The sequence below is a fragment of the Pezoporus flaviventris genome, unplaced genomic scaffold (genome assembly GCF_033815535.1).
Source record: "Pezoporus flaviventris isolate CSIRO_AGI_PZ_B2104156 unplaced genomic scaffold, CSIRO_AGI_Pfla_v1 ptg000008l, whole genome shotgun sequence".
Lineage (NCBI taxonomy): Eukaryota > Metazoa > Chordata > Aves > Psittaciformes > Psittacidae > Pezoporus > Pezoporus flaviventris.
The window spans coordinates 1462696-1478852 of NW_026892556.1; the positions used below are offsets into that span (position 1 = coordinate 1462696).

At 55.5% G+C, this 16157-nt stretch overlaps 4 protein-coding genes across 5 annotated transcripts in view; 2 read left to right on the forward strand and 2 right to left on the reverse strand.

Moving 5' to 3' along the window:
* The window catches only part of THRAP3 (thyroid hormone receptor associated protein 3), a 29715-nt gene extending 22220 nt beyond the window's left edge, over nt 1-7495 (forward strand). Inside the window, exons 7-13 of one of the 2 annotated variants that reach the window (XR_009742793.1) lie at nt 147-319; nt 737-848; nt 1080-1164; nt 3489-3673; nt 4264-4456; nt 4540-4873; nt 4965-5114. Coding sequence is in view for 1 of the 2 variants with exons in the window: in XM_061449860.1 (XP_061305844.1) it covers nt 147-319; nt 737-848; nt 1080-1164; nt 3489-3673; nt 4264-4456; nt 4965-5114; nt 5946-6167 (1120 nt within the window). In the remaining variant the exon portion in view is untranslated. Of the gene's footprint in view, nt 1-146; nt 320-736; nt 849-1079; nt 1165-3488; nt 3674-4263; nt 4457-4539; nt 4874-4964; nt 5115-5945 lie in introns of those variants that run through there. The other variant, XM_061449860.1, reaches the window with a different exon arrangement.
* MRPS15 (mitochondrial ribosomal protein S15) overlaps nt 1-16157 on the reverse strand; it is a 112040-nt gene that overhangs the window by 54419 nt on the left and 41464 nt on the right. The gene's annotated exons all lie outside the window — the stretch shown is intronic.
* On the forward strand, nt 10947-13028 carry LOC133267449 (uncharacterized). The gene is made up of 5 exons (XM_061449722.1): nt 10947-10987; nt 11402-11513; nt 11642-11700; nt 12354-12645; nt 12737-13028. The coding sequence occupies exons 2-5, from the start codon at nt 11422-11424 to the stop codon at nt 12909-12911; spliced, it is 618 nt and encodes a 205-aa protein (XP_061305706.1). The 5' UTR covers nt 10947-10987; nt 11402-11421; the 3' UTR covers nt 12912-13028.
* Nucleotides 13841-15811, reverse strand: EVA1B (eva-1 homolog B). The gene is made up of 3 exons (XM_061449724.1): nt 15597-15811; nt 14368-14482; nt 13841-14282 (listed from the first exon to the last, which is right to left on the reverse strand). The coding sequence occupies exons 2-3, from the start codon at nt 14432-14434 to the stop codon at nt 13879-13881; spliced, it is 471 nt and encodes a 156-aa protein (XP_061305708.1). The 5' UTR covers nt 14435-14482; nt 15597-15811; the 3' UTR covers nt 13841-13878.

A 16157-nucleotide genomic window follows, 5' to 3' on the forward strand; every position in this document is an offset into this window, starting at 1 on the left:
TTGCACGTGCTGTTTAAAGCCTGGGGTGCCTTCATAAAACAACATAAAATAATGCAGTCAGCTTCCAACTTGGGAAACATTAATCATCTTGCACTGCTTCCCTTTTACCCTGTTCTTGTATTTCATGTGGTCTGTTCTTTTTCTAGTCCAAGTGGCATATTGGCTCAGGAACGCAAGCTGTGCCGTGACCTTGTGCACAGCAACAAGAAGGAGCAGGAATTCCGTTCGATTTTCCATCACATTCAGTCTGCTCAGTCTCAGCGAAGTCTTTCTGAACTGTTTGCTCAGCATATAGTGACTATAGTCCATCATGTAAGAGGTAGGTGAGACGTCCCTGTGACCTCAGCTGAACGTTTGCCCCTACTTTGTTCAAATGAATGAGTTTTGTGCGCTCTAGTTAATGCTCAAAGAGTTGTTTTCCAGCAGATATGCCATAGATGAGGATAGCAGCCTGATTGTACAGTCCTCTTCTGGAGAGGCAGAAGAGGCATTCTTAGTTTTACCTGAGCAATGTTCAGGGAGGCTGTGACTTAAAATTTGTGTATTCTAGTGAATTTGTGACTCAAGGAAATGGTTAATTTCAAGACTGAGATTTGCCAGCAGCGTTAGGTAGAGCTCCTCAGCAGTGCTTCGTGTTTCCTGCCTCGAGGTTGACCAAGCTGTAGGACTAATGTGCTTTGTCTTTTTACCAAAATGGGACTGATATTTTGGCATTGTTCACTCAAACCCCCAACAGAGCATCACTTCGGGTCTTCAGGAATGACACTGAATGAACGCTTTACCAAATATCTAAAGAAAGGAATGGAACAAGATGCAGCTAAAAACAAAAAGAGCCCTGAAATCCACAGGTTGGTGCTGTCTTAACATTTTGGGGGTATTTCAGATTTTGTTCTCTTAAACCCTGGAATAATTCCAGAATAATTCCAGTATATAACTAGCTTCAGGGGGAAAAGGGGAAAAGTATGGGCAGTTTCGTGTACCTCTGGAAGCATTGGTCTGGTTTAAATGCCGTTTGCTCCGGAAGCTTCAGATTCTTTCTGTGATCAAGATTATATCTGTGTACTTTCTTTACATTTTAGGAGGATAGATATATCTCCCAGTACTTTTAGAAAACATGGATTCTCTCAAGAGGAATCAAAAAGCTCCCGAGATCCTGGCTTCAAGGTGAACTGTTACTCTGACTAGTTTAATTCAACAAAATGAGTGCATTGGGCATGAACTTAACAGTGATGTTTTTGTTTAAATTACTCTCTACTTAAGTTTGTGTTTTTCTTTTAAGGATGGGCATAATTCTAAAAATGAACTACAAAGGGTTAATTTTTAATAAAAATGTATCAACAACCTTTGTGAAGTGGTTAGACTATGGTAAATGACCCCAAAGTCAATTGAGGTGAGCTTGAGAGAAAAAAAGAGAGGATTTTTGGAGCAAGTGCCCATGATGAGAGAAGAAACTTTTTGTGATATTTTTCTGCTTGTAAGTATGATTAAATCAATTGTATACATGCAATATTTCCAACCATGTTTTCAAACAGACATGCATGTCAAAAAGAGGAAAGTAAAACTAAATACTTATCTAAACCAAATACACTATTAAGCAGATGATGAATGTTGTTCTAACAACTTACTGTACCGTTGCTGTTGATTGCTGTTACTTTAACATTCAGCACTTGTTTGAGTAGAGCCAGACCATTTGGAATTGAGTGTATTAGCTTTTCTGAATAGATGAATGTTAAGCCATTGCACTCGCTGTAAACGATCATAAAAATGGCTTCACATAAAATGTTTGGGATTTTAACCTTTGTTTATTCACCTTCATACATATTTACGTTGAAGAGATTTTAACCAGTCCTGCTGAAACCTTACTTGTTTCATATTTGTTTCATATTTTTTTCCAAACACACTTGTGGCTTGACATGGACGATGGTGAGATGGATTTGATGGGCCTGAACTCTGAGCATCAGCTTGGCAGAGTGTATTATAAACGTGGTTTCCAAACAGCTCGCCAGCCTTCCGTGAAACAGACGTGCCCTCACAAACCCAAATAGGTGTTTGCTGTACCACATAAGGGAGCTGCTGCTGATTTTGTCACTTATCTGTCATCCATCGTGTTGGGAGCAGTTTTATTCTCAGAGTAGAAATAAAAGCTCTTTGCCTGGGGAAAGTAGAAGAGCAAAATACCAAAACAAAACGCCTGCTCTCACTCCTGCGTTATTTGACATATTTATTTAAACAAAAAAGTGTTTAGAAACTCATGTAAGTAAAAAAATTTCATAGCTAGAGAATTACTAATCCTTTTGTATTTAATTCAAGACAATTAATATGATGTATGTTGCATATAAAGTCATACAGTTCCCAAGATTAGCACTGTGTGAATGAGGTAGCAAACCCTGGAGGCTCTATGTTGTTGATAGCAACGTCTGTACAGGCTTCCTGCAGACACACTGCTACTGTTAAATGTTTGTCAGAACCACAGCCGCTGTCAGTTTGCTGCTCTTGTGTGTGCAGTCAGCAGAGTCTCATCCAGGTGCCACTGGTCTTAAGTGTATGCAGGTAACACAGCTCCTCACTTTGCAAAGAAACTATCTTAATCCATTCTTTAAGTGGGAATTTCAACAGAACCCAAAGCAAATGTTACCAGATCTTTTTTAAATTGACACTGTAAAGAAAAAACAAAGCTGTTTGTGGGTGTTTTTCATACACCTGATTGGTTTTTGCTTTGTGGAGCACCAGGGTCAGCTCGCGTTAGCAAACGTGCTAGGGTTGGGTGGAGGAATGCATACCTCCATCTGCGGTGACCTGGCATCTTTCCACATGGTGCCTTCCAGCCAAGGGGGAAGGAGGGCTCTAGGTGACATCTGCCACACACTAAATCTTGGTAGATGTATTAAAGGCTACATCCCAGCGGGATGTTGGCGTTTTCCCCCATGAACCTGGCCGCTGCATTTCAGTGGCCTCCATCTCTTACTCTTTGATCAGTAATCATGATTTTTGATACCTCCAGGCAGCAAACAGCTTCTTCTTAAGGATATGGCGATTAAAGTCCCTTCCACCCTGCCAGGTGATGTCTGTCAGCAGGACAGGGAGCATGCTGCTGTTCAGTAACACCCACAGGCTGTTAGACACTTTTCACATGCTGTAGTTCTGATACATAGTCAGTTGAATTTCCAAGTTCTCATCTCTCACTGGCTGTGGTGTACAATAAGTGTCAACTTTGTGTTTCTCGCTTCCCTATTATCAGGCTATTTGTTCTAATGCTGTTTAAAGAGGAGAATAGAAGTTGAAATTCTTAGACAGCAGTAGGAAAATTGCAGTCTGACAAATGAGAAGCCAATAGTGCATTATTTTACGTTTTAAAATGGAATATTGATTAGTACTCAGATAAACTCCTGTTCTCCAGAAGTCTGTGCAGTCAATAGCAAAGTAATGGTGCTGAACTGGGACACTGTAAACCTTTGTATTAAACTCTCCCCTCTTCCCTGCGTTTGTAGGCTGAAGGGAAGTATAAGGATGACCCTGTTGACCTGCGCCTTGATATTGAGCGCCGTAAAAAACATAAGGAAAGAGATCTTAAACGTGATAAATCCAGAGAATCGGTGGACTCGAGGGATTCAAGTCACTCAAGGGAAAGATCAGCTGAGAAAACGGAGAAAAGTCACAAAGGCTCAAAGAAAAAGTATGTAGGAAACCTAAGCCATTTACTTCTGCCTTTCATGTTTCTGATGTTAAGGTTGGAGATGACATCGTGTACATACATTTGTGCACCTATTGACATAACTGCTCCAGTGGCATGAATTACCCCTCTGCCTGTCTTCTTGATAGCATTATAGCTATCTGAAACACTAAATAATTGTTAAAGGTTGTTAAATGAGAAGGCTCCATGCGTTGGGATGGGTGAGTCACTTTTCCTTCTTGTTCCTCTTGTAGAGAGAGAACAGCCACATTTAAATGACTTTGCTTTAATGTTGATTTAATTCTTATCTATTGACTTAATTGTTTTGTTTGACTAAAACTGAAGATGCATGCTTATCTCATAGTAGATCACATAAACACCTTCCAAGCAACAAGTTCTTTATGGAGAAAGCTTGGGCTCTGTTTGAGCTGTGTGGTTTAGCTGATCCTGAGCTCTTACTGTGGCTTTTCCTTTTTGGAGTAGGAAAAGGAGAGCATTGCACTGATAGAGAGTGATAAAGAAATGGTTCTGCAGCAAGCAAGACACAACCTTGTCAGTGTCCCACTCACCTCCATTTCCTATCACTGAAACAGGAAGCACCGAAGGGTACGTGAGAGATCCAGATCCAGTTCATCATCTTCATGGTCCTCTCATTCAGTCAAAGCGGAGGAATATCCTGAGGAGACTGAGGAGAGAGAGGAAAGCACCACAGGCTTTGACAAGTCCCGACTTGGGACTAAAGAATTTCCTGGTCCCAATGAACGAGGAAGAGCTAGAGGGACCTTTGTAAGTGTTCTCCACTCCCCCACACCCTGGTATCGACTCCCAAAGTGATCAAACAGTCGCTTTTGTGCTTTGCTCTTTCACAGTCAAAGCATACCATGAAGGAGAAACCCCAAAGACATTGTCTGGTTGTGGATGCTGAGCCAAATATGATTGCTCTGGGTCTGGAGCACAAACCAGGGTGCTGAGAATATAGTCTGGGCAGTTGAACTCAAGATGTATGGAGCAAAATGAAGCCTGGAAGCTTTTGTGGATTAGGAATTGCTGAGCGCTCTGGAAATGCCTCTACATGATCTTAATCAGCTTTATAGCAACTGTGGTGCACTGTGTGATCAGATGATGTAGAAAACCCTAAAATATACTGACCTCTTACTTTAATGATGGGTTAAAGGTGCTCTTGGATGGTAGAGAAGTGACGAGGTACCTTCTGGTAGCCCTGGAAGCTCTCTGGGGGTGGGAGGGCATTGCCACTGCAACCATTTTACTTTTCTTTTGTGTTTTGCTGTTGCAGCAATTCAGAGCAAGAGGGAGAGGATGGGGCAGAGGCAACTTTTCAGGCAACAATAACAGCAACAGTGGTGGCAATAATGACTTCCAGAAGAGAAGCAGAGATGAGGAGTGGGATCCAGAGTACACACCGAAGAGCAAGAAGTACTACTTGGTATGTAGCTGCCTTAAGTACTGAAACACGTATGTATGCTCGAGGTATATCTGGTCTTAAATGTTTGAGAGGTGGACGTGCCAGCTGTCCTTCAACTGTCTAGTCCACCAGGTTAAGGCTTCATGAGACACTTCATAAGAAGCTTCTGGCTTATGACTAAAGGGAACTTCTTTCTGCTCATTGTAGAGTGAAATGCTAAAGGCCAGTTAGAGAGCATGTGTTTCACAGGGCTGTGGGAAATGCAGCTTAAATGTTAGTCTGTGTTGCAGATGGCCTCTCTTTCTTGGTGGTTCTGTCCCCATACAGTGTCCAGCTTCCCGGAGGGGTTAGTACTGTTCCTTTTTCTTTCTGGTGACAGCAGTCTGCCTTGCTATGAGGCATTAGTGTGGGGGAGTTCTGTGTGACTGTGTTCTTTGAAAGAGGGGTAGTTTCAAACAGACATCAACTCCTTTTGTCTCTTCCTGATTTGGGGTTCTTGAGATCCGCAGTCTTCTCATTAAATAACGCAGTGTTTCAGTCTTGTACTTCAGACAAGAAAACCTTCATGGTTTTTACTGCATTTCTCTCCAGCCTTATTGAAGGCAGAACTATATACTAAACTAAATACTCCAGAGAGCTTCCTGGCAGCAGGGACAGGCTGCCATGCACAGAGCATGGGTAGTGATCGTGCATTCCTCCTTCATCTGCTGTGTTTATTCCCCGGACCAGCCAGGGTTTCTCTTTAGATGAGAGTCTGGTCCACGCTGCAGGGTTCTGTGTCACCAGCCACTCTCACACAGCGAGTAGTCAGTGTTTTGTTTCAACTGGTCCCGTTGGCTTCCTCCTGTGCAGCACGACGACCGGGAGGGCGAAGGCGCGGACAAGTGGGTGAACCGCGGCCGGGGTCGAGGTGCCTTCCCCCGGGGAAGGGGCCGCTTCATGTTCCGGAAGTCGAGCACCAGCCCCAAGTGGGCTCATGACAAATTCAGTGGAGAAGAAGGAGAAATCGAAGATGATGAAAGCGGAACAGAAAACAGAGAGGAAAAGGACAACTTGCAGACGACGACCGAGTAGCCGCAGGGCCCGCGTGTTTCCGAGAGCCCTGGCAGCAGGGAAGGGGTTCGGTGCTGGATTGTCAGGGTGCTCCTGACGTGCTGAGCAGAGCCCTGGAGAGGAGCTCGGAAACAATCCCGACGTTAACTGCATTTCCAGAGTTCAGCCTCCCTTAAGCGTGGACTAGAACTGACCAATCATTTATGCTCGGATCCGCTCATGGAGTTTATCTTCCCAAAGACTTCCCTGCTGGACTGAGTAAGGTCAAGTGCTGGGTGAGATCAGAGATTTTTCTCTCCTCTGTGACCTTATTGACTGGTCGGTTATTTTTTTGGTAACAGGCTTTGAAGGCAACGTGGAGTTTGGTTTGTGCCCATCTTGCCCCGGTAGTCTTGACATTTTTGGTTCTCTTTTATAAATTGCAATGGCTCTGGTTGGGGTTAATTCACCCCTGCAAGGTGTTTTTTTTTTTCCCCCTGTTGTGTATTCAGTTTTTTAAATCCATGCTTTCCTTTAGGCCTTTCTGTAGTAAAATCAATTAAATGATTATTTTGGAAACTCTTTTTGGTTCTTCTCACTAAGAAAACAAGCATGTGAATAAACATCTAAATGTTAACTCCTTGGGACCAAACTCCGATGACTTCTGTTCTTTTTTAAACTTTTTTTTTATGTAACTGTTGAGTTTTAGGGCCTTTAAAAAAAAAAAAAAGAAAAGAAATTGTTTTCCTTTTATGTTGAAAGTTAACAAAATTAGCATGGTTTAAGGAGAAAAAACATGACACCCTACTTCTCACCACTGTTTGTGTACACTGTTAGGCCTGGTGTGTGCTGGAGCCCCAAACCGCTTGTAGGCATTTTGTGTATCCTCTTTGCAGCTGGTTGTGAACTCGAGTGCTCTTTCCAAGGTACCATAGTTTTCTAAGAAACTTTGGAATTCTACTGGGTTAAAAATACAAAAGGAGATGAGAATTTTTTCAATATTTTTTATTAATCTTTTTATATAAAACGGAAAAAAAAAAAGAAGCCCAACCCAGCAGTCCCTCCTGTGCTGGCTGGGGACGGCTGTGGCCGTGGTGTTCTTTCTATCTTCTACTTCCCTGTGCTCTGAAGGAGTTTGCGAGCAGCTCTCGGGCCGAGTGAGTCCCTCGTAGCAGGAGAGGCATGTCCATGCACCCACCCTGCGTGTGCACGTGCTGTAGGCACCGCTCCCTCCCTGCCTTCCCTCCCCATGGATTGCTGTGCTGTTTTCCCCGCGCACACCAACTAGAGTTTGGTTTGTTTTGACTTGACCAGTTCCTGTTTAGCAAAGCCCTCCAGTTTGTTTATGCAAATAAAATACAATAAAAGAAGTAGTAGGTGTAACTCTTTGTTCTGTGTTGTGAGTCTGCGGCTCCTGGCGGCTTCTGTGTTCAGGGGTGAGGCCACAAGAACCAAATGCCCTTGGAGAGCCCTGCTGTGGCTACCAAAGAGCTGCTGGGAGGGGAAGCTTTGAGCTAGCACCATCCTGCAAGAGAAAATGGGCCAGGGAGCAGCCTGGAAGAGGAAGCTCAGCCTGGGGCCTGTGGGGTTCCCCTGCTGTCAGAAAGCAGCGTGTGCAAGTGGTGACTCCTGGTTTCTGTGGGTATCCGTGCAGGGAGTGCAGGTAGAACTGCCCTTGCAGCACAAGCATTGCTTAGGTTCAAAGAGACCTTTCAGATCGTTGAATCCAACCGTTAACTATGTCCTGTCCACCACTCAACCATGTCCGTAAGTGCCACATCTACATGTGTAAATACCTCCAGGGATGGTGACTCAACCCCGGCCCTGGGCACATGGGGTATGTATTCTACCCTTGGCCTCTTGTGCTCTTAAATTAGTGGCTAAAACCAGCTTACTCCTGGCTTTTGAACACTTAACAGAGCTTTTAGCCTGTGGTTGCAGTGATTGCATGGGGGGAAGAGGAGGTGACAGCCACAGCTCCCATGCCTGAGCTCTGCTGCCTGCAGGGACTGTATCACCCCTGAACAGGAGCAACGGCTTCATCCATGCTCTGAAACTGAAGAGCACGGCTGTAGGTGCGTGGTTTCACACCAGCACTAAACCCTGGTTAGGGTAAGTCAGCCGTTGCCTTTGCTGGCAGCGGGCAGGAGATGCTTTGCCATTGCTGCTCCCTCAGAGGGAGATGGGTCCTTGCTGCCGGGGAGCTATGGGTCTTGCTGAGGGTGCAGCCTCCGTGGTGAATGCAGGGGGCTGCCTGCGTGGTAGGGAAGAGTTCCTGCCCGGCGTTGGTCAATGCTGTTGGCCAAGAGCAGTTGAGACAGCGATGTGGGGTAACGGCTCGTGCTTCCCTTCGTGGTTCATGTTCCCCTTCATGTGAATTCGTAGAATCAAGTAGGTTGGAAAAGACCTTTAAGATCATCGAGTCCATCCATTACCCCAGGGCTGCCAAGTCCACCACTAAATCGTGTCACTGAGAGCCTTGTGGATGCTACCACTCAAACCCACGTTCTAGACTATGAAGTCCATGTTACTAAAAGAGGTTGATTCTGTGTAAAACCTGCCTTACTGAACCAGTTCTGATTTAAAGAGTAAGTATGAAAGCAGCAAGACCTGTGTAGTCCATTCTGAAACCTTTAAGCTCAATTTCAGCATATTCGAGCCCTTGAGCCAGCTGGAGAAGGAGCCTGGTGCTGAACCCCCCCACTTCCCAGCTGGAACAGCAGAACCCAGGGATGAGCAGCGTCTGCTCCTCAGCAGAACCCTGCACCGCTGGTGCTGGTCCCCTCGGTGTCAAATACACCCGAGCCAAGGGAGCACTGGTGCTGAGCGCCTGGACCGGGCATGGACCGGGAGCACTGGTACCGACCCTTCTGCGCTCAGCGCAGGGACTCGGCGCGCTCGGGGGTTGTGGTTTCGGCCCCTCTGTGGTTTGGGTTTCACTTCCCCCTGCCCGCCGAGGTGCCGGATGGGACCTGAGGGTGCTCCCAGTCCTGCCCCGCTGCTCCGCTCCCGCAGCCCTGCCCACGGTGCCAGCTCCCGGCGCTGCCGGCACACAGCTCAGGTAGGGATGCGCCGTGCGAGCGATGCTGAGCGCTGGGCACCGTGAGCCGCCTCTGGGCACAGCGCTCAGCACCCGTCCTGCAGCCAGGCCCGGGTGAGGCTCCATTGCCATGGGCTTGGGGGGGCGCCTGGGGAGACCCCCACGAGCTCGGTCCTGCCCTTCCCGCGCAGACCCGGAGCCGCGGCTCTGCCGGGCCCTGTTTGAGCTCAGCCCGGAGCTGCCGGCGGGGCTGCGTCCAGGGGGATGTGATCTGGGTCCTGAGCGAGGGGAGGGCACGCGGGGACAGGGGCACCCCGAGGTGGGTCCCTGGTGCTGGCACCTGCCCTGCAGCACGCAGGGCTCAAGGGCTGCGGGCACGGACAGTGCTGGCACCGGAGAGGGCTCTTCCCTGCAGCCTCGCGGAGCTCCTGCCGCTGCCCACGGTAAGTGAGGGCTGCACCAGGGCCACGCAGGGCTCGTGTGGATGGACCCTGCCTGTGCCTCGGTGGGCTCCACGGTGCCAAAGTCCGGTGCCTGTGGGGCTGTGCCACGGCTCCATCCTCACCCAGCCCCTCTCCATCAGCTGAAGCCATTGATGCCATCCTGGGACTCGGAGTCCATTCAGTCCGGCCAAGGTGGGCACCCAGCCCTGGCGGCCTCAGTGCCCCAGCGGGCAGCCCCACGGCCCGGTGTGAGGTGGGTTGGGGCAGCCCAGGAGCCGGCCGTGCCAGGGGGCAGGAGGAGCCCCGTGGGGAGCGAGGATGCGGCATGGACCGGCACCGAGATGCTCTCGGCTTCGACTTCCTTCCCAGCGTGGTTTCCTCCGGCGTCACGTGCGTGGTGCGGGGCCACAGCAGCCGGGGGAGCCGGGCACAGCACCACGGTGCTCAGCCTCGGGGGCAGCCCCGCACCAGCAGGTAGGATGGAGCCGTGTGGTTATGGGGGTCCCGCGCTCAGTCGCCATCCCAGGGGCAGCAGCAGTGTGGGGCCACACGGTCCTGGGCTGCGCCGCAAGGGCAGCTCTGGGTACCACCAACCTCACACTTCGAGAGCGATGGTGCCCTGGGGCCTGCAGAGCAGCTCCCTGCACCCCTGGGGCCGGGTGCCCTCATCCCTGTCCTCATCCCTCATGGCTGCAGCCATCTCTCTGGGAGGACAAAAAACCCTCTGGCAGTTTTGGTGCCAGCGAGGCCGCCATGGTGAGGGCCCTGCTGGTGGCGGCCGGGACCAGACAGCATCAGGGCTGCTGGTGGCGTTGGGGACAGGGTGGCCCATCACAGGGACAGGATGATTCATGGGCACATACCTGCGGTTGGATGCTCCATATTCTCTGCCAGAGGGTTCCATCCTGTTGGGACCTCAGGGCTTGGTGGCAGAGGGAAGAACGCTGCTGCGCCATAGGGACAGCATCCTGCCTCTGCCGTGCTGCTGGTGCTCTGGGGGAGGTTTGCAGCCGCCTGCTCTGCCACACGCAGAGGAAACACAACCACAGTGGGGCTGGGTGTGGGGCTGGCAGGAGGGGTGGCACACGGTACCGGGGTGATGATGGGGCAGAGCCACCATGGCGCTGTTGGGTACCACTGAGCATCGCTACAGCCATGGAGGGAGCCATGAGCCCAGGAACACCATGGGACCTTGTGTCCCACTGGTCCTGCCTGTGGGTGCCTCCTTCCCCAGCAGGGATGTGGCGAGTCAGGGATGGAGCCCACGTCTGGGGGTGACCCCGAGAGGGGCTGTAAGAAGGGTCCTTCCTGCAGCACCTGAGCCCCTTTTCTCCCTGCAGCCTGGAAGAGAGCAAAGGACGAGGAGGGGGAGCCCCCGGGTGAGTCCTGGGCCAGGGCAGGAGGGAGGGACGGGGATGGGGATGGGGAGGGGGATGGGGATGGGAATGGGGATGGGAATGGGGATGGGGATGGGGATGGGAATGGGGATGGGGATGGGAATGGGGAGGGGGATGGGAATGGGGATGGGGATGGGGAGGGGGATGGGAATGGGGATGGGGATGGGAATGGGGATGGGGATGGGGAGGGGGATGGGAATGGGGATGGGGATGGGGATGGGGATGGGGATGGGCCATGCCTGGGACAGGAGCCCCCTTGCTCTGGGCAGGTCCCGGTACCGGGCCACGGCCATGGCTGCTGCTCCCCCACAGGAAGCGCTTCCTGCCCCGCTCTCACCGCCTGTGCTGCGCGGTGCCAGCCCCGGCCCCAGCCCTGCTCCTGCTTCTCTACCCCAGAGCTCCCAGCACCACTGAGGATGGAGCCGGCCAAGCAGCCCCACAGCAAGAGGATGGCTCCTGCTCCCCCCGTCCCTGGCAAGGCCAAACCAGCCCCCACAGTAGCAAGCAAGTAAGACTCACACGGGTGCTCCGGGGCATCCGGAGCTGACACGATGCTCCCAGCACCGGAGCGGTGCTGATGCAGAACATCCCTGCTTGGTCCATTCTGTGCCACTTCACTGCCTCTGCTGTCCCCAGGCCAGGTGGTCCCCAGCCCAGTGCCTCAGACACAGAGAGGGGCAGAGCCAGTGATCCAGGTAGGAGCTGCAGCCATGTGGGGCCATGCCTTGTGCCAACACCGCGCTGAGCTCTTTGCCATCTCTTTGCCAACTCTTTGCCGTCTCTTTGCCGTCTCTTTGCCATCTCTTTGCCGTCTCTTTGCCGTCTCTTTGCCACCTCTTTGCCGTCTCTTTGCCATCTCTTTGCCACCTCTTTGCCGTCTCTTTGCCGTCTCTCTGCCGTCTCTCTGCCATCTCTTTGTCACCTCTTTGCCAGCTCTTTGCCGTCTCTTTGCCGTCTCTTTGCCGTCTCTTTGCCATCTCTTTGCCACCTCTTTGCCGTCTCTTTGCCGTCTCTCTGCCGTCTCTCTGCCATCTCTTTGTCACCTCTTTGCCAGCTCTTTGCCGTCTCTTTGCCGTCTCTTTGCCGTCTCTTTGCCGTCTCTTTGCCGTCTCTCTGCCGTCTCTCTGCCATCTCTTTGTCACCTCTTTGCCGTCTCTTTGCCGTCTCTTTGCCATCTCTTTGCCGTCTCTTTGCCGTCTCTTTGCCGTCTCTTTGCCATCTCTTTGCCATCTCTTTGCCGTCTCTTTGCCGTCTCTTTGCCATCTCTTTGCCATCTCTTTGCCGTCTCTCTGCCGTCTCTCTGCCATCTCTTTGCCACCTCTTTGCCATCTCTTTGCCTCTTTAGCAGATGCCGATGGCTTCAACGCTGTGCCGGTCACCACGGCCCGGCTCAGCCACCCCACAGCCACCCGCCCGCGGGTGCCGGGCCAGCGGCCGCCCAGCCTCACGCCGGGGGGTCCCTGGGTTGGGGAGCACCCCCCGGGGCCACCGCGCAGCGACGCGGGGGAGGCGCCGGCCCCACCGTGGAGCCCGGAGGTGCCGGTGGCTCCGTGCCCGAAGGAGGCGCTGGCCCTGGGGGACCTGAAGGCGGAGGTGCGGTCCCTGCACATCCTGGTGGACCTGATGCGGACGCAGCACCTGTGAGTGGGGCTGGGGGGGGGCGCTGGGGGGGTCCCCATGGTTCAGCATCACCGGCTCTGGCCCCGCTGAGCCGCCCCTGCTGCGCTGCAGGCGGGACCTGGAGGACCTGAGGCTGGAGCTGGGGCAGGAGCGGGCCAAGCGCCAGGCGCTGCAGGTGAGTCCCGGCGCGGGGCTGCCCGGTGCGGGGTCCCCGTTGCCCCGCGTTGCTCGCAGCATCTCCCCGCAGGCAGAGATCGAGCGGGTGAGGAAGGCGCTGCCCTGCTGAGCACGGCGGGGGCTGCGGGCGCCTCGTGGTGCCGGTGCTGCGCCCGGCTCTGCGCTGGCTGGGGGCAGGATGCTCACCCCGCAGCCCCGCACCGCTTCCTGCGGCACGGCGTGGGCCCGAGGCCGCACAACGGCACTGGGACAGAGTCTGGAATAAACCGCTTTGGGTACAGAGCGCTGGGTACCCACAGAGGGGCTCTGCTATGGGGCTGCCGGGTCCCTATGGGGTGGGCAAAGCTGGGCTGGGGCTGCCAGGCCCAGGATACCCACCACAGCACAAAGATCCCACCATGGAACAGGGGTCCTGTCACAGCACGGGGCTGGGCAGTGCCTCCTCCTCCTCCTTCTCCATCTCCCGCACCATTTCCCATCCCAGCCCCATCACGTCCTGGCCTCCAGCCACCGGCGTGGGGCTGGGAGAACATCTGGAAAACATCTGGATCCTGCTGGCGGGACCGGCCTGGGAAGGAGCTATTTTTACAGGGGGCTGGGGAGGGGGCAGCGGGGCCCCCGGGGGCTGGGATAGCGCCGGGAGCAGGGGGCAGGATGTGACCCAGCCCCGCGGGGAGCAGCCCCACATCCCTGGGGGGGAAACATCCGCCAGGGCCAGGCCCAGGGCGGTGCCGGAAAGGATCCGGGTAATTTTAGTTGGGTCACGGGAAAGGCTTTGGCTTGGGAAGGCGGCGGCTGAACCCCCCCCCCCCCCCCCCCAGCACCACACTGAGCCCCACGGGGGGTAGAACAGCACCATGTTTGTGGGGCAGGACCCCCAAAGCTTACACGGGAACAGCCGGATGTGACCCATGGGGATGGCCAGCGGTGGCCCTGTCCTTGTCCTTGTCCCTGTCCCCGCGGGTCCCGGTGCCCGCAGTCGTACCAATGGCTCAAAGTGCATGGACGGGGGGGGGAGGCCTCCAACGCCGGGGCAGGGAGCAGCCCCCCCTCGCCCTCCTGGGTGACTCCCGGGGTCAGTAGTAGTGGACGCGGCCCAGGGTGCCGGTGCCCAGGAGGTCGGGCTGCCCGTTGCGCCAGATCTCGCGGATGATGCGCTCCCGCTCCTCCAGCCGCTGCGCCTGCTCCAGCTCCTCCGCGGACGTGAACACGTTGACGGCCGCAGCCCCGTCCCCGGGGCCGTGGGGCTCCAGAGGGATCTCGGTCACCGGCAGCAGCGACTCGGACGCCGCGCGGTCAACGGTGTCCTCCTCCTCATCATCATCGTCGTCTTCATCTTCATCCTCGTCCTCATCGCTGAGGTGCTTGGGGCGGCGCGGGGGGGGCCCGCAGGACAGGCGCAGCACCAGCAGGCACAGGGTGAGCACCAGCCCGAAGCAGACGCCCAGCACGAAGTAGAGCCCGAAGCTCTCCGGGTTGGCTGTAGGGAGAGCAGAGGGGATGAGGGACTGGTCCAGGATGGCCCCGGTGCCCCCAGGACGTGTCCGTGCTGGGCCCGGGCTCACCTCGGATGTGTGCGTACGCGGCCATGCTGTTGCTCAGCAGCTCCATGTCCCGCCGGCGGCTCTCCATCCTGTGCCCGGGCTCTCAGCGTCTCAGGGGATGGCGCTTGCTCGGCATCTGCGGACACAGGGGCTGAGCGGGCGCCGCTGGGGATCCCCCCGAGGTCCTTGTCCCGCTCAGGACCATGCCAGGGTGTGACCATGCCCCAAGGGACCCCGTTGAGCATCACCCAGGGGCGGGTGCCGGGTCCAGGCTGCTCCATCCAAGGCTGCGCCCCAGAGGTGCCAAACCGGAGCCGTCCCGTTCTGCTGCGCCAGGGAGGATGCGGCTCCCCCGGGACACGCGGATCTGGGGGCCGGGGCCAGGCTTTGCATCCCCTGCCCACGGGCACAGGACACAGGGCTGAGCTCTCGGGGTCCCAGCGCATCCCCTGTGCCACGGGGCACCCATCGCAGCGCACTGGGGGCTGCTGCGGCCCCCAAGGCGCGGGGCAGGGCAGGAGCTGAAGCAGCCCCAGCCCGGGCCGGGCCGAGCTCAGTTCCCAGAAACGCTCCTCGAGGGAGGAACGAGGAAAGCAGGGCAGGAGCTGACACATCAGCAGCGCCGGCCCCGAGCCGCGGGGCCGCTCCCAGCCGGGCCGGGCAGCCCAGGGCCCAGCAGCGGCATCCCCAGGGGGTCCGGGTGCCCTCCCCATGGGGCAGTTTCGCCTCCAGTCCCTGCCCCTGCATTGGGGCCCGCCGTGGGGCTGGAGGGGCAGAGCCCCGCCGTGGGGCTCCCCCAGAGCCCCTCCAGGGGGCAGAGCTGGCCCTAGGGCCATGGGGTGCCCGTGGCCACAGGCCGGGGGTGGTGTCCTCGGCTGTGGCCGGCAGAGGGTGTGAGGGAAGCCGGGGACAGGCGGCCGGAGCTGGGCAGGAGAGCGCCGGGATCCCCCCCCGGAGCCTGCTCCGGATCCCTGGAACGGGATCTGGCCGTGGGCACAGCCCCAGAGCGCCCAGCCCTGAGTCCCCAAGCCCCGAGCCCTGCGTCCCTGAGCCCTGCGCTCCCCAAGCCCCCACCGCTGCATCCCCAGCCCCGAGCCCTGCGCCCTCAGCCCCGTGTCCCCGGGCCCCCCTTTCCGCACCCCAACCCCGGAGCACCTCGAGCCAGGGTCAGGGCAGAGCCGGGACACCCGGAGCTGGCGCTGGGATCCCTCGGGGCTCCCCATCCGCCCCTCGCCGGGGCCGGTACTCACCGGAGCGCGCTGCGGAGAGGGAGGAGGGAGCGGGGTCTGCTCCGCGTTAACGCCGCAGCAACAGGAAATGGTTCGGAGGCTGCTGGCGGTCAGCGCTCCCCGCCGGAGCCAATGGCAGCCCCGGCCCGGGATCCGGGAGCGTCCCGCTCCCCCGGGACACCGCGCTCGGAGCCGCCCCGGAGCAGGGCTGCGGGAGGGAAGCGCCAAACCCATCCCGGCAGGGGCCGGAGCCCAGGGAGGCGGGGGACAGGCAGGGGCTCCGCTGTGGCCGGGCTGGACTTGGTCCTAAAGGTCTTTTACAGCCTCGCTGATGCTGGGCTGGAGCATCCCGGGGCCATGGGAGCAGAGGTCAAGGGCTCTACCCCACTCGTGTCAGCCTTGGACACAGCCGAGCTGGTGGGGCTGCGTCCCAGCGGCTACACTGGGTGCAGCCCCAGAGCCAAGCAAAGGGTGCAGGGGTCCCCATGGGCCCACTCTGACCTGTGCTGCTGCAGCCCCTACACCCCAGTCCCAACCCGTGTCCCCCCCTTCCCCGGTCCCCACGGGCGCTCAGGGCTCAGG

Coding starts and splice junctions, on each gene's coding strand:
- LOC133267449 (XM_061449722.1), top strand. CDS start 11,422: ATGGAGCCGGCCAAGCAGCCCCACAGCAAGAGGATGGCTCCTGCTCCC. Junction 11,514..11,641: donor GCCCCCACAGTAGCAAGCAA/GTAAGACTCACA, acceptor TGCTGTCCCCAG/GCCAGGTGGTCCCCAGCCCA. Junction 11,701..12,353: donor GGGCAGAGCCAGTGATCCAG/GTAGGAGCTGCA, acceptor CCTCTTTAGCAG/ATGCCGATGGCTTCAACGCT.
- EVA1B (XM_061449724.1), bottom strand. CDS start 14,434: ATGGAGAGCCGCCGGCGGGACATGGAGCTGCTGAGCAACAGCATGGCC. Junction 14,283..14,367: donor CGCGTACGCACACATCCGAG/GTGAGCCCGGGC, acceptor CTCTCCCTACAG/CCAACCCGGAGAGCTTCGGG.